This window comes from Myxine glutinosa, chromosome 3 (genome assembly GCF_964187855.1).
Source record: "Myxine glutinosa chromosome 3, kmMyxGlut1.1, whole genome shotgun sequence".
Taxonomy (NCBI): Eukaryota; Metazoa; Chordata; class Myxini; order Myxiniformes; family Myxinidae; genus Myxine; species Myxine glutinosa.
In genome coordinates, this window is record NC_136263.1 from 155,288,507 (window position 1) to 155,304,889 (window position 16,383).

The 16,383-nt window shown below is 45.6% G+C and overlaps 1 protein-coding gene across 1 annotated transcript in view; it reads left to right on the forward strand.

Moving 5' to 3' along the window:
* Positions 1-16,383, forward strand: part of LOC137423113 (epidermal growth factor receptor kinase substrate 8-like) — a 240,726-nt gene that overhangs the window by 172,510 nt on the left and 51,833 nt on the right. The window contains exon 16 of the mRNA XM_078774688.1: positions 7,789-8,017. Coding sequence (XP_078630814.1) covers positions 7,789-8,017 — 229 coding nt within the window. The remainder of the gene's footprint in view (positions 1-7,788; positions 8,018-16,383) is intronic.

A 16,383-nucleotide genomic window follows, 5' to 3' on the forward strand; every position in this document is an offset into this window, starting at 1 on the left:
AAGTAAATCGATCGGTCAAAGTTTCATAAACCAGGTGAATCAGAAAATAATTCCAGGTAATGCTTGACTTCGGAATCGTGCAGCAAAATGTTAATCTTCAAAACGAAACAGCACTAACACAGAAGTAAGGAAAGAAGTAAGGAAAGAAGTAATGAAAGAAGTAGGGAAAGAAGTAAGGAAAGAAGTAGGGAGAGAAGTAGGGTAGGAAATAGGGAAAGAAGTAGGGAAATAAGTCGGGAAAGAAGTATGGAAAGAAGTAGGGGAAGAAGTAGGGGAAGAAGGAAAGAAGAAATGAAAGAAGAAAGGAAAGAAGAAATGAAAGAAGAAAGGAAAGAAGTAAGGAAATAAGTAGGGAAGGAAGTAGGGAAAGAAGTAGGGAAAGAAGTAGGGAAAGAAGAAGGAAAGAAGAAAGGAAAGAAGGAGGGAAAGAAGAAAGGAAAGAAGAAAGGAAAGAAGTAAGGAAAGAAGTAGGGAAAGAAGTAAGGAAAGAAGTAAGGAAAGAAGTATAGGGAAAGAAGAAAGGAAAGAAGAAGGGAAAGAAGTAAGGAAAGAAGTAAGGAAAGAAGTAAGGAAAGAAGTAGGGAAAGAAGGAAGGAAGCAGAAATGCAGGACGTACTTCTAACGTACATTTAAGATAACGTGTTATAATCGTGATGTTAAAGACTGTATGTGAAAGTGATCATTTTGCTGGGCGTCCCAGAATACTGTCAGTCCTGTTTTAAAATTTTAACAAATAAATTCAACTGATGCACACCTGGTCAAGACGTACTTTGCCAGGAAGAAGAGTACAGTATGAGCTATGGCATTTTCTAAAGCAATTTGTTGAGTTCATCAATCAACTTTAGAAAGGTATGTTGTTTCTTCATGTGAGTTTCAGGGGAAAATTAATTCAATAACACCAGAATTCCAAGCCGTTCACTGTATTCACGTTTTCCAAATTACTGAGCCAAATTTTTGCTGCTGACTCGAACACCTGTGCTGATACTGATGTCGTGGTCCAGCACGTGTGTGTGTGTGTGTGTGTGTGTGTGTGTGTGTGTGTGTGTGTGTGTGTGTGTGTGTGTGTGTGTGTGTGTGTGTGTTAGACAAAATATTATGGGTTTTTACATCATGACGACTAATCAAATTTGGTGCTCATAGGCCCCACCCATGTCATTTTTTTTTTCTCTCAAGAACCTAAAGTGTAAAGTGTTCTATGAACTCTCTAGTTCCTTATATGTTTCCAACCTCCTTGGCCAATTTCCACGAAAATAGCTCTACCGTATCATTTGACTATGACATGACACTTTTAATGTCATAGTCACGATAAAAACTTTACATTCTTCATCAAATTCATGTAAAACCACGACATAACGCCGCTTTGGGAAATTGAGCGTCATACGTCGGATGCCCCCCTTGGTGGAGAGGGAGCTTGATCTTTGACTGTACCTGTGCTTGCTCTGTCAAGTGCCTGTGCCTGTGCTCTTGTTTGGTCGATGCTCTGTCAATAATTATCGAACCCATTGTATTTAAATATTTAATTTTCCGTATTGCAGAACTGAGCAAGGCCTTGCGCCCGTACAAAGGCGAAAGAGATTTGATATTGATTAAGTTCGAGGACAGAACTGCAGTACCAATGCATATTGCAGAACAGATTTGCAGCTCTAGATGAAAGCAATGTGATCGATGTTGAAGTAATTGATGAAGAGTTTTGGATAATAAATGAAGTGTTTACTGAAACTGTTAGAAAACTTTTTGGAAACTAAGCATGTGACAATCAAAAATGGATCTCAACGCAAACTTGGAAACAAATTGAGGAACGGGATAAATTAAAGCAAAAACCAGAAGTTTACAAAACATAGGTCCAGAAATAGAAATTGCAGAAAAAGTATGCAGATAAAAACAAAGCAGAAGACATGTGCAAGGAATGATAAGCGAAGCTACATTGAGGAACTAGAACGGGAGCTACTCAGTAGAGCACACATACCTCCACCAGGCTGAGCAGTTTACATTTTGTATCCCACTGATTGATCGGATCTGGATCTGGATCTGTACTGAACCAAAATTGAATCCCTTGTTCTTGTCACCTACCAAACTCATCCAATAAGTTTTGTCATAAATCGTCCACAACTTTTTGAAACTCGCTATGTGTCGTGTTTGGCCCGATCACTCTGGTGAAGACCGAATGACTTAAAAAAAGAAAGCAATTCTCGTATCTGGATCCGGATTCGAATTTTCTACAAAATTGAATCGCTTTGGCCATGTCGCACAACCAACCTGTCCACCAGGTTTTGTTCGAATCTGTCCACAACTTTTTCAGATATTCGCCAAAACTACATATTGGTTTTTAGCCCAATCTCACAATGGTGAAGAATCACTTAAAAAAGTAATTGATAAAGGTGGGAAAATTACACGTCCAGACCAGGAATCGAACCCAGGTCCTCTGGTGAACCGTAACAGTACCAGCACAGTACCAGTGCTCTGCCATCTCAGTTGTCTGGGCGACCCTCTGCCATCTGATCTATCTGGGCTACCACCTTCTGCCATCTGAGCTATCTGGGCTACGCTCTGCCATCTGAGCTATCTGGGCTACACTCTGCCATCTGAGCTATCTGGGCTACCCTCTGCCATCTGAGCTATCTGGGCTACCCCCTGCCATCTGAGCTATCTGGGCTACCCTCTGCCATCTGAGCTATCTGGGCTACCCTCTGCCATCTGAGCTATCTGGGTGGCCCTCTGCCATCTGGGCAACCCCCTGCCATCTGAGCTATCTCAGCGACCCTCTGCCATCTGAGCTTTCAGGGTCGCACAGATAGATCAGACGGCAGAGCACTGGTATGGTTCACCAAAGGACCTGGGTTCGATTCCTGGTCTGGCCATGTAATTTTCCCATACATTTAAATTAATTAGCTATAATCCCGTTCATTTATTTCGTTAAACATTCTTTGATTTGGATCTGGAATCGAATCTTCACCAAAATTGAATCAATTATTCCTTGTTACACACCAAAACTGTCCAAAAAGTTGCGTCCGAATCTGTCCTCAACTTTTTGAGATATCCTGTTCACAAACACACATACAAACAAACAAATGAAAAATCGGTCAGAGACCGAGGACTTGCCGGAATGTACTTTTTTATCGGCCATTTTGGATCAAAATAATAATACATAAGGACATGGGTTGAATCCCTGCTTGAGAGAATGCCAACCCACTCGCCGCCATCATGGTCGTCTCTCCAACTCACAATCCCATGAGATATGTGGAAAGGACGACCCAAAACCAATTATCTTCTTTTTGATTCGTATATAAACATCATTAAAAGTAAATAATGACCTCGGCCAAAGTTCAAACGACGTGGGTTTAATCTCTATGTGAGAGAATTCCACATAGCTATTTGGGTGGTGTATAAGCTAACAGATTGGTGTCTCCATCGATCTTGCCAAGGCCGTAACACCTATCGGCTCAAAATCCTTTTAACTGTTGACTTAGTAGTTTTTACAATGAAGGAAACACGTATCGGGAGTACGATCGGGATACGATATACGTATCGGGATCGGGAAACACGTATCGGGATACGATATAGCGATTGTGAATGTGACAGCTCTGAGGCGTCTTTCGCTTCGCATCACAGTGACGGCGAGCACCAACATGGCGGCTGTAAGATTAAAATCTGGCTTCAAGCCCCCTCTCCACCCAAAATCTATTCTGGCGAATCTATTCCGGCAAGTAAGAAACCAACCAACCAACATACTTGCCCGAATCTATTCCGGCAAGTAACAAACGGACAGAGACAGGGGTGAAAACATAACCTCCATCCACCTTTGGTGGCGGAGGTAACAAAATCAGGATGAAGGTCCCAATGAAAATCCGCCTCATCGTGGCTTCATTTAAACCTTATCTTCTTTTTGATTCGTATATAAACATCATTAAAAGTAAATAATGACCTCGGCCAAAGTTCAAACGACGTGGGTTTAATCTCTATGTGAGAGAATTCCACATAGCTATTTGGGTGGTGTATAAGCTAACAGATTGGTGTCTCCATCGATCTTGCCAAGGCCGTAACACCTATCCAGATGTGTGGCCAGATGTGTGTGGCCAAGGCAGACAAGAAAGTTCATTTAAACCGTCGAATCCTTCCGCTGTATCACTCCGCCTCGCCCCGGCTTTTCGCTGCGGTCACGATTTTCACATTTTGGGTGCCCTTAAGCTTGACCTTGGGCCTAGAGAGTTAAAAATTGGGCATAGTCTATTCCAGGGCAAGGCAAATATGTGTGTAAAGTATGGCGATGCTATGTGCAACGATGTAGATGTAGTACTGCGCACAAACAGACAGATGAAAAATCGGTCAGAGACCGAGGACTTGCCGGAATGTACTTTCTTATTATCCATTTTGGACAAATATGGCGGCCGAACCATGTGACCGATGACGTCATCATTATTTGTTTTCTAAACTAATTTATTCCTTGATGATGCTCAAGAAATTGCATCTTGATCAGATGAAGTTTTGTCCTTGTCGAATTATGACGTCATAATGGAGGCACCAATGACATCATCATGAACATATTTTATTCCCCATGGAGAGTTCTTTACAATGAGCCATGTCTCAATTTTTTCTATTCAACACTATCAGAGATATAGAGGTGCAAACTTTTTCCGTTTTTCTAAGATGGCGGCAGAACCACGTGACCGATGACGTTATCATTATTATTTTTTTCTCCACCAGTTTATGCCAACATGGCGCTCAAGAAATTGCATCTTGATCGGATGAAGTTTTGTATTTGTCGAATTATGACGTCATAATGGAGGCACCTATGACATCATTAACATATTTTATTCCCCATGGAGAGTTCTTTACAATGAGCCATGTCTCAATTTTTTATATTCAGCACTTTCGGAGATATAGAGGTGCAAAGTTTTTCGGTTTTTCCAAGATGGCGGCCGAACCATGTGACTGATGACATCAAAAAATGAAAGATAAACAAGGTCATGTGCTTACATTAGAAAAAGAACAGATGGCGATGATTTTACACAAATTGTAGAACTGGAAATTTGGATTGATTGTAAAACTGTCAAAGAAAGGAGACCTTGGTGAATGTGGTAACTGAAAAGGTTTTAGTGAATGTGGTAACCTTATGTGTATTGCAAGCATGGTGCTCTGGATGCATCTGCTAAATAGGATGCAGAAGGCTGCAGATGGAGTATCGAGGAAAGAGTGGGATTGATTTTGAAGGAATAGATCGTCTCTGGATGTCAAACATTCACTCAAAGAACAACGATAGAACAATGTAATGAAAAGAATAAATTCAAGCCTTGTGCTGACTTTCGTCGACTCTGAAAGAGCATTGGTGACACCATGTGATTGATTGTTCTTCCATCTTACGTTGTGAACATGGATGCGATGCGGAATATATTAGAAGGGTATCTGCAATACCTGGAAAGTTAATCAGAATGATAAATAGCATACACAATTAATAGTGTGATCTGTAATTGAAAGAAGTTGCCAGAATTAAAAGTTACAACAGGAGTCAGACAGAGATGAATGCTGCTTCCACTACTGGCTGTTTCTACTTGCAGTGGACAGTTATTGAGGAGGACTTCAAAACATACCAGATATGGATTAGACTGGGCTCAATTGTGACCATCTGGAGGAGCTCAGCTTTGCAGATGACACCTGCTTGCTATCAGACACCAATGAATGTATGCAAGGGAAAATAAATAGGCCCCAGCAAGCAAGGTTGAAAATGAACACCAACAAAACAGAGAGCATGACACTACATGCATCAGACAACAAGGCTGTTATGTGGAAGTGCTTGGCCCTACAAGATGTCAACAAGGTTATGTATCTCGAGCCTATGGTTGCTGTAACAGGTTGGTGGGAGGGGAGCAGAAAGGAGGTATCAAGAAGAACTGGGAAGAAAAAAACATCATGGAGGAAAATAAAATAAGGAGGTGAAAATGAAATAACAAAATGAGCCCCAGAGCTCAAAGGAGGTTTGGATGACACACAGAGGTCATGGTCGAAGGAGGACAAATGTGAATGAAAATTAATATTCAAAAGGTTCCCAGTCTCTATAAGAGTACAAATGAGTGTGAGTGGTCGCACGATCCTGCATGACCCTAAGTAAGGGGGTAATTTGGCCCATCATTGTTGTGTTGCACTCCCGAGTTAATTTTTTGCTACAGCTGTGGACAACAATATTTTTGATACTAGCCGAAACCCATGGAACATCCACGGAAGGGAGGATGTGGTGTATGGATAGAGTGTACGAATTATGGATGGCATAGGGGATTTGCTTGGCGGAGTAGGAGTTAGGAAGAAAGATGAGAATGAAGAGTGCGTATATGAACAACGATCGCCGACACCGGCACAAATGCATGCTCTGGATTGTCCACTCAGTGGACGGCTTGCTTTCGCCTTCGCCTGTCCAATCAGCGGACGGCTTGCTTCGCCTTCGCCCAGCAGACGCCAATACGATGGCGTCGTAATATGGCGTCGTATCGGCAGTTAATCGGATGCGTTTGGGCCCCAACGTCGGCTAATTCAGGTTTTTCGAGTATGGCTGTACGTGATAAACAAAGAGTGCGGTTCGTAGATTGTAAATCCATTAGTGCCGTGGGCATCGGGTCACTGGGTGCGGTTTAAAAGGGATAACAAAGTCGAGTCCTTACGCTATTATTATATACCAGCCGAAACCCGTGGAACATCCACGGAAGGGAGGATGTGGTGTATGGATAGAGTGTACCATTATGGATGGCATAGGGGAGCGCTCATGGGATCTTCTTCTTCCATTAAGCTCCAATTTTTTCTCTTTAAGTTAAGTCCAATCAGTCCTCTCTGCTCGAAGTGCTCAGGCCATGCCTTCCCGCTCTCATACTTTTATTGCCGTTCGGTGTAGAAAGGGATTGACATATCGTTCGTCTGTTTCAGCTCGTTATCTTTAAGCTTCCTTACGTCTCGCCACCTGCTACACCTCTCTGATTTACGAGGATTTATGCAACGCACCCCGAGTATCGCAACGTCACTCCATTTAACTTTATTAAAATGACGATAAAGACGTTTCCTTATATATCCTAATTTAAAATGTTCAAGGGAATAAAAAGACCATTTGGTTCACACCACCCATGTTCACACCACTCGACTGTCCAATCAGCGGACGGCTTGCTTCGCCTTCGCCCAGCAGACGCCAATACGATGGCGTCGTAAGATGGCGTCGTATCGGCAGTTAATCGGATGCTTTTGGGCCCCAACGTCGGCTAATTCAGATTTTTCGAGTATGGCTGTACGTGATAAACAAAGAGCGCGGTTCGTAGATCGTAAATCCATTAGTGCCGTGGGCATCGGGTCACTGGGTGCAGCGTAATAGGGATAACAAAGTCGAGTCCTTACGCTATTATTATATAGATTTTCCATAAGTCAAATTGGCCCTTCATTGCTGTGTTGCACTCCCGAGTTAATTTTTTTTGCGACAGCTGTAGACAATATTTTTGATATTTTCCAAAAGTCAATTTGGCCCTTCATTGCTGTGTTGCACTCCCGAGTAAATTTTTTTTGCTACAGCTGTAGGCAACAATATTTTTGATATTTTCCAAAAGTCTAAATATATCGATCTTTATTGGGTGACCCAACCTGTCATTCAATATAATTAGTTCTCAAATGATTCCATTTGCATCGAGATGATTCTGTGATAACTCAACTTGCATTGTCATACTTCACAGTGAATAATTTTGCTTTATTTACAATTTTGTTAATGAAGGATGTGGATGTCTTTCCAAATTGCTGAAAGTGTCTTGTTTAAATTTGCCTTAAAAGTCAATCTGGCAGGAGGACAACATTCCACCATCCTCACCACCCCATGGGAGCTCGAGCTCAAGGAAGCTAAATGAGAATAGCGATCAAGAGGTTATGGACCAACTGTGGAAACCAACTGAGCATGCGGGGGACCGGAATGGATACGGAGATGCGAGCCCAGAACCACCCAACTCTCCAGCACCTGGTGAAGGAAATAAGCCAAAACCGGTCCTCCCTCCAGAATGGAGAGGCAAGTATCTTACTATAATGTCTGTCCGTCCGTCCGTTCCCAGGTACAACAAAAACGGCTGAACCAATCGCAACGATATTTTGGGTGGGTAATCCTGGGACGCCCTGGAGTACAATAGGCTATATTGTTTTTCCAATTTTCTAGTTTTTCCAAACACGATGGAATAATATTTACGGATATGAACAGTGATGAGGCTTTTATTGAAATTCTACAAACACTGTTTAGATTTTGATGATTTGCATGTGATGGTTTAACGGATGTTTATATGAATCGTTTAAAATAAAAAAAAGCCTTCAATTTCTGATATTTTACCTTTTCATTTGGGCCTCCCAATCGAAGCCCCGCCCATGGGCCGCGTACCGTTGCTAGTATTTGAAAGACGATTTTAACTATTATTCGTGCTGCAAACCAATGAATAGTGCCCCAGACCGGTTTGACTCGATTTGTGGTACAACATTTGCAGACTACAAGTACAATCATAAAGATGATGCACACACAACACACTTTCTTCTGAAAGCTATCAAAGCCCTTAAGTCAAGTCTTGATTTTAAAAAATGCTGAAGTTTGAGGCCCAGCGAATCTAATGTTCACAGGGAAAGCCATGAGGCCTTGCCTCCACCTCCGCCCACCAAAAGGTCCTTTATTTTCCAGAAATGTCCCTCCTATAATATTGTATGAGCTCAGTATCAGGTTAGATATTGTGTATGAGTAACTTGATGTGTTATTTGTATCCAGTATGTAAACATTTCGATTTTAATTCATATAATTTGGTTGCATGTTTGATGTATAAGACTGTAGCACACTTGTCATGTATGTATTGTCTTTTGTTTGGATATTTACATTCATTGACTGAAAAATAATATCCAAGATACAACAAATTCTGTTCATTGATTTATTTCTGCAGGATTCATTCTGACTAGTTTTTCTATAGCACTCTTGAGCTGTACTCTCAAAGCAAGGTGTCCATTGCTGATGGAAAGGTGTCCATTGACTCTCAAGGCAAGGTGTTCGACATTGGTAAAAGTTTGAGGCAGCCAAAAAGACCAAGCCACAGGGGATACACTACAAACAGCCTAGTTCATGATACCTGTGAAGTGAGACCCCAGTTGAACACGGTTTAAAGTGAGCGTGGGTTCGACCCCTCGACACCAAAAACCGATCCTGGTGGTACAACGAGAAAAGATCCAGGTATTCCGCAGTAATGAGCTATCTTTCTGCCATGTGGCGACCAAGAGGGCATAATTAATATACGGCCATGCCAAGAGCAGGCTGGGGCTAGGCCCAGAAAGGAAGTTGTCAGCCATGTCACTTCCTTTGACCCTCACATCAGCATTTTTTCCAAGTTGAAATTGGAAAATTCTGTCAGACAGATTTGTGCAAGTGGAAGAAAGAACTAACATGTAAATTGGAGTTCCCAGGTTAACTTTGGTATGTGTTTGTCTCTTCGGGCCTGTTTGTGCTTTTGCCTTGTTTCTCTGCACAGATATCTAGAGAAATGCTAAATACTTTTATGATTGATTACTGATAAAGATTGCTTCGTGTTGGCTTAGCGGTTAGGGTGCCGGCTTGGGATCCTCGGATCCTGGGTTCCAATCCCGGTCGATCGCTGAATTAACGCCAGGGGGGTTGTCTCAACCCGTCATCCTTCCGAGGTCGGCAAATTGAGTACCAGTTCACTGGTAATTCCCTGTGTCGCAAGAGGCGACTAACAGGGTTGGCGGCAGGAAGGGCATCTGGCTGTAAAACATTGCTTCAAAAAGGGGACCACGGTGCCCGAAAAAGGCCAACCCCTGCTCTGTGGGAAAAATGGCCTCTAAAGGTGGTTTGTACTGATAAAGAGTGAAGGATTTAAGATATTGGCATTTTATTATGTTATTGAGTTTAAAGATTTTGCGAACATCGATTTGCTTAAATATGTTTCTTCAATTTATGAGAATGTAATCTGGACAATTGTGACTGTGGCACCGAATTTATTTGGGATCTTCAGTTGTACTGTTGGGAACATTTGAAAGGCCCGGTCGAGACAATATCCTACATACAGCAAAATAAGTTCAGATATTGCTGATGTATAGCCTCATCAATGTAGATTGCAGACTTACTATGAAATAACTCGTATCATTTATTCCCAATCCACACCTTAGCCATATCCATAACACAGCTCTCTCCCACCCTCGGAAGACTCGTACGGCAAAATAAATAACCCCACCTGAGTCTGGGTCAAGACTGTATCCGGCTGACAATTTATCTTGCGCGCAACTCCCCGCCTGTTCTGAATCCGCAAAAACAAGTTCATTGGCAAAAAAGTCCCAAAAAAGTTCATTGGCAGCATGATGGCCGGCTGGCAGATAGGTGTCGGCAGATCGTAGGGTTGGGTGTTGCCTCATGCTGTTGTAGGTGGTCGTGCAGGCATGTGTGGTGGGTTGTAGCTGTTGGATGTGACGGTGCAACTGTCTCAGGCAGGATGACTTGCTTCACCCAAAGCTAAGCTGAACGAATCGTATAACTTCTCCACTAATCCCTCTAATCCTATTCCATGAATCCCACTAATTCTACTATAATTACTTCCCTTCCTGGAAAGAAGTCAGACACGTGAAGGGACTTAAAGATGTGGAGTAGTGTGGCCCTACCTGCCTCACTGGTGGAGTAACCTGGTGGGGGTGTGCCGACCCCTAACTAACCATTTTGGACTCAGGATGCTCTCAACAAGGCCCAATTGCCCTCCTCCTGTTCTCTCCAGCAGCCATAGACATTGAAAGTTGTGAAGGGGAAGCATTCTTCCTCTAACCTAATTTTTCACAACACTTTGTAGCTTTTATTTCTTGATTTGTTTATTTTTTTTACCCCTCCTCCCTGCCTCAATTTGCTTAACTTATTCTGACACAATTTGTGGCTGGGCACTGTGACGTCTCCCACAGGCACCCAGCCTGCTCTTTTTCATGAGCACCCTCAAACCCCTGAAACTACCATAAGAGCCACCACACTCCGTTACAAATCATTGGGGGGGGGGCGGGGGCACCTTCCTGGCACCCATTTCTCTGTGCTCCTTGGCACTTCTCACCGAGGGTTATCCACAAGGTACCAAAGCATACCCAAAAAAATTCTGATGCCAGTGCTGTCTTGGCACACTTGGGCCACTGCCGCTCACAAGGCTCCCAGAGCCAAGGGACTCAGTAGGTGGGCCATATCAACAAGTCACAAAATCCCTGCTTTGTACTTGACAGTCAACCTTCCCATCTCCAGTCCCCTGTCCTACTTTACCACGTGCCTCCATCCCCCCGCCCCCCCCCCCTTAAGCCCCACAAAACCCCGCAGCCTGTGATGCCCCATCCACCAATCGGGTGGGCTCTCCACGGGGCCCACACGGGATCCATTCCTATCCGTCCTCAACACCCCCAGCCTTATGCCAATAGTTCAAATGGCCAAAAGGTTCAACTATACGTATATATTGTTACAGATCGCGGATTAAGATGTTAGTTACCGAGCGGTTTGGTATTGCCGCGACCATTACAGGATCCCTGACTCACCCGATTCACCCAGAACTTTGGCCGTATCGCTCCACAGCTGCTCAATGAGGGAAAAGACAAAAACGACGCAATGCAAGAGGAAAAGGAATAAAACGAGAAGACGTACAGACGAGTAATGGGGTTTATTATTTACACACCAGCAAAAAGAAAGCAGTCACGTTTATTTACAAGCACATAAGACGCAGGTGACACAGGGAAAATACTAGCTTACCTACAGACTTAATTAAATACCCAGGGACAGAACAAACAAAACAAACTCACGTATACAAGAAGGGTGGAAAGGCAGGAGGTGGATGACTGGAGGGAGAGGGAGGTCCAAGGGGGTCCCGCAGCACAACCGGCGCGTTTAGCAGCCGCCGTTCAGGCCAGGCCCCACGCTGCTGTTTTGGCTGCTGTGTACGTCGCGTGCTTTGCCAGGCCTTGTCCGACTCGTCTGGTCCAAACCCTCAACTCTTTCTTGGTTCTCTCACTCCTCACCACCGACTCCTCACCGCAACCAACTGACCACCGACTCCACTGACTGACTCTTCACGACTCTCTCTTGACCACCAACTCCCTCTGGCAACCGACTCAGACCAACTCAGAGTGCATCTCTTACCAACTTCCGTTTTGCGCCTTTTATAGCGCCTCCAGCGATTACGCCGCCGGCGTTTTGGACACGCCCATCGGGGTGCTCACCTCGGCCCTGGTTGGTCGCGCGACCCTCGGCCTCCGCCCTGGATGACGACGGGCGGGCACGCCCCTCCTCCCCTCTGACGAGGTGGAGACACGCCCTTCTTCTCCGACTCAAGCACATGGTCAATGGCGGTTATTGGAGGGGAGGTGATTGGGAATCGAGGGCTCAGCAGTGACAAGAGGGGATGTAATATGGAAATGGAGGTTTTGGGGATGGGAAGGAAAGGGAGATTTTGGGGATGGGAAGGAAAGGGGATCTATTCTCTTTCACTGGTGCAATGGAGTATTTCAATTAATGGAAGACACAGCCTTACACTAATACACATAATAAGGATATAACTGTCAAAAAAAGATATATCGTGTCCTGCATGTATGTTTTATGGACTAACTACGGGAACGCCCTTTGACCTTTATACAACCACAAATGGAGGGAGGAGGGGTGATATTTTACAACAACCTTTTACAACAACATTTTACCACAACAATAAAATAAAAAAACATTCTCATATCCACAACACTGCACCCTCCTCCCCTTAGGCACGTCCCGGGCCTATAACTTTTACCTTAGTGTGGCACGTAGGTGTAGTTCCCTCTACTTTTAACCTGACCCTGAGTGCGACAGTTTTAAAACATAAATAAATGTGTCCCGCTGCTCCATTGCACCCTGCCTAACAGACTTACGCCCACAGTTAACCGAATTGCGGAATGGTCTTCAAACTATACACTGACGGTGGGAAGCATTATTTACAATGACGCTATTTTTATTTACAAAACTAACCCAGGACCTGTGATTGTTCTTTCTGGGGGGGAGACAGTCTGCTCTGCATCGACGCACCATGAACGCACCCAAAAACGCACCAATACACACCCAAGCACCAATCGGTGCAGTCACCATAGTTCATCAGTGTTCCATAAAAATAAAATCAACAACCCCGAACCCTGCAGGTGATCTCTTGCTCTTCGGCTCCCTCTGCTGGTTATTATTATTTCTTCCAGTTGTTGTCTTTTCCTTCATGTTCTTACTGGTGGCCTATTTGAACTGAAAAATGCACCCAATGTGTCCTTTTTATTTGATTTTATTTATAGCTCACAGGGCCGACTAGTGTGGTTCACCTGTGGGGCATCGGTGCCCTGTGGCCAAGGTCCGCCAGCAAGATTTCAGGCCCTCATGGCCGGTTCCAGCAGAGGGGCCATGCCCCAACCCATGGGGTCCATAAGTGGTGCTCGGCCACAGGCATGTGGTCCATAATGTGGTGCATCGATGCAGACAGCTGGTTCTGGGAATTTCTGGCGCACAATGGCCGACCCACGCACGCTCCCCTCGGCACCCAATGGCGCACAGGTCATGTGGGAGACAAAAGGGGAAAGACAATTGAGCGAGGGGTAAGGTCACAAGGGTACACATCAATAAGGCAATGCAAGGCGAAATGCGTACGGAGGGCGAAGTGAGAAAGCTCGTCCCTACCGTACGTCACCCCCCTGTCACCTACCCTACCCTTGCCCTTACCCCATATGTACAAAAATCTACACATTTACAAATTCGTCACTACTGTCACGTCTTCCCCATATTTCCCCTATACCAAATTCGTCTCCACAATCCCTCTACTTCAAAATTTGCCATCACCAAATTCATCATCAATCCTCATAAGGAGGCAGAGATGGAACATCAAAGCACAATGTCACACCCACGTCATGATGCGTCTCACAATCCAAACATTTGCACAGTAAAAAATAATTAAACATGGCATGGTGCGGAGTACCTGTCACCTCAGGTGAGTGGATGCAGATGGTGCGAGGAGACTTCATCCTAACTACTTTCTAAATGACATTAACACACTTTACACTACCCGGGGTCTCTCCCTGCCAATCCATTGGCCAACTTACACTATGGGTTCTAAAAACCAATTCCCATTGACCAAACTGTGGTGCTTCTCAATTTGGGGTCTCACTCCCCCGATTCATCTCCCGGTGCCTCGCACAATTTCTGGGCTGCGACGTGTAGCTCTCCCAGCAGGTCTACCCACCTGCACACCTCCACCACTGCAGTTGCCTCCCGAGCTTACCTAGCTCCTCACCCTAACCTAACTAACTGGGGCAGGCCCTCTCCTGGCTCTGTCACCCCCTGGTGCCCTCTGGCACTGGGCTACCCGGGTCCGTCCTCCGGATCCTCGGGCCCCATCCACAACAACTACTACCGGCTCCCAGAGCCCACCTGCGGCCTCACCTGGCCGACATCCTTACAGTGGTGGAGCGCCCAACCAACTACACACACTAACAGGCTACACGCCCAGCCATTTCCACAACACTAATGCACCCATCCAAATACCATTCTTTCACCTCGCACCACAGATGCCAATATCCAACCACAATTTACCTATACCCTCTACCTAACACTTACACTACCTTCCCCGGGTATCCGTGATGGGGGTCCATTCTTCCCCCATTCACACCTTCGCACCATCCACTCCACTCCACAATGTCCACCATACTCACTCCACGACCATCCATTCCTATACTCCATACCATTTATTCCATACACCTGTCCTTCATTCACCTGTCGTTGCACACCTGTGCAATCCTACCTGGTGCCACCTGCACCCTCCTCCTCTTCCTGGACCATTTGGTCAACACAACACGCAATCACCACTACTCCCTCATACACTGCTCCATTCACCTGTTCAGTTGCACACCTGTGCAATCACACCTGTTCAATTCTCACCTGTTCAATCTTCACACACACGGCATCATCTCAGCTAACTACTCCCCTCTGAAACTTGCGCTTCCCAGTCATCCCTTTAAACTATTGCGCTCCCCCGTCATTATCAACCACACTAAACTACCTGCGTCCCCACTACAGGTATCAGTCACTATCTAAACCTTAACGTTACCTAATGTCAATCTCTTCTAGATCCCTACAATTATCCAAGCCCTCCCTGGCTCGGTTGTCATAGCCACCCCATAAACTATTGCGCATTTGCCCCCACCTGTGAGGGATGGTGGATTTGCCATCCCACCACATCGGGGGTCTCTCACTATCAATTTTGTTCGTCCAGATTCCAACCAATTCAAAAATTTTCCATTTACTGCCAATTTTATTCACTTTTCTAAATTTCGTATCAAATCACTATCATCATTCGTCTACTTATTACATCCTCTCGGTGCGCCAATTCCCTTCTAAAGCTCGGCTTCGTACAGCCGAGCCATGAACGCGGGTTCTTTTGTGCCAGCGGCTGGATACGTCCCGCATTCGTGGCAGGGACGGGGGCTTACCCGGGCCGAGATCCCACGCACCACCTCGGCGTGGAGCCATCCAATGTCCCGATCTCGACCTGCCGGCACGTCTCAATAGAAAGTGGTCGCCATGACGACCCGTCCTATCGGGCTGCCCGCTCCGCCTAGTGGAGCCCGGACGAGGCCGTTCCACGCGAGGCCCAGCGTGGATCGCGCACGGCGGTCCTTTCGAACCCGCCGTGGCTCGGATCCCCGCTGGTTCTCGTGGCACGCGAAGCCCGGCACGCACCGAGGGCCCGATTCGGCTATAAGTCGCTCTAACCGCTAAACCGGTTACCGTCGATGCTTCACCTGGATGCTTACATGCATACGCTACCCCTTTCTTGCTCATACCTTTCCTTACACACCCAGGTACCCTCATTCTGCTCACCGACTTGGTCACACACCTGACCACCGAACACCTTGGCACACATTCGTCGCTCGCACACCTCACTAACACACCTCTTCGCGCCCCTTTCTCGGTCACCTCCTTTGTGACAATCACAGGTGTGCTCTCACCCGCACACCCAACCACGTGCCTCACTACCAATTCCAGCGTGCATTCCCACTCACGCTCTACCATTCCAGGTGTGCATCCTTCCATTCCAGGTTTACATCCTCGCTCACCTGCCACAACCAACTCACGCTCCGTGTCACTCTCACTACTCTCACCTCCACTCTCGGTCGCGCACTCACCCTTACTCTCGACAGCGCCCTCTTTCCTCATGCACCTGTCCGTTACACACCTTTCTCGTGCACACTCTTCCGCACATTGTCCCGTTACACCCTCTGTAACACTCACCACAGGCATGCATTCTCCCTTACTCTTGACAGCATGCGCTTTCCCCATGCACCCGTCCGTTACACACCTTTCTCGCGCATCCTCTTGCGCACACT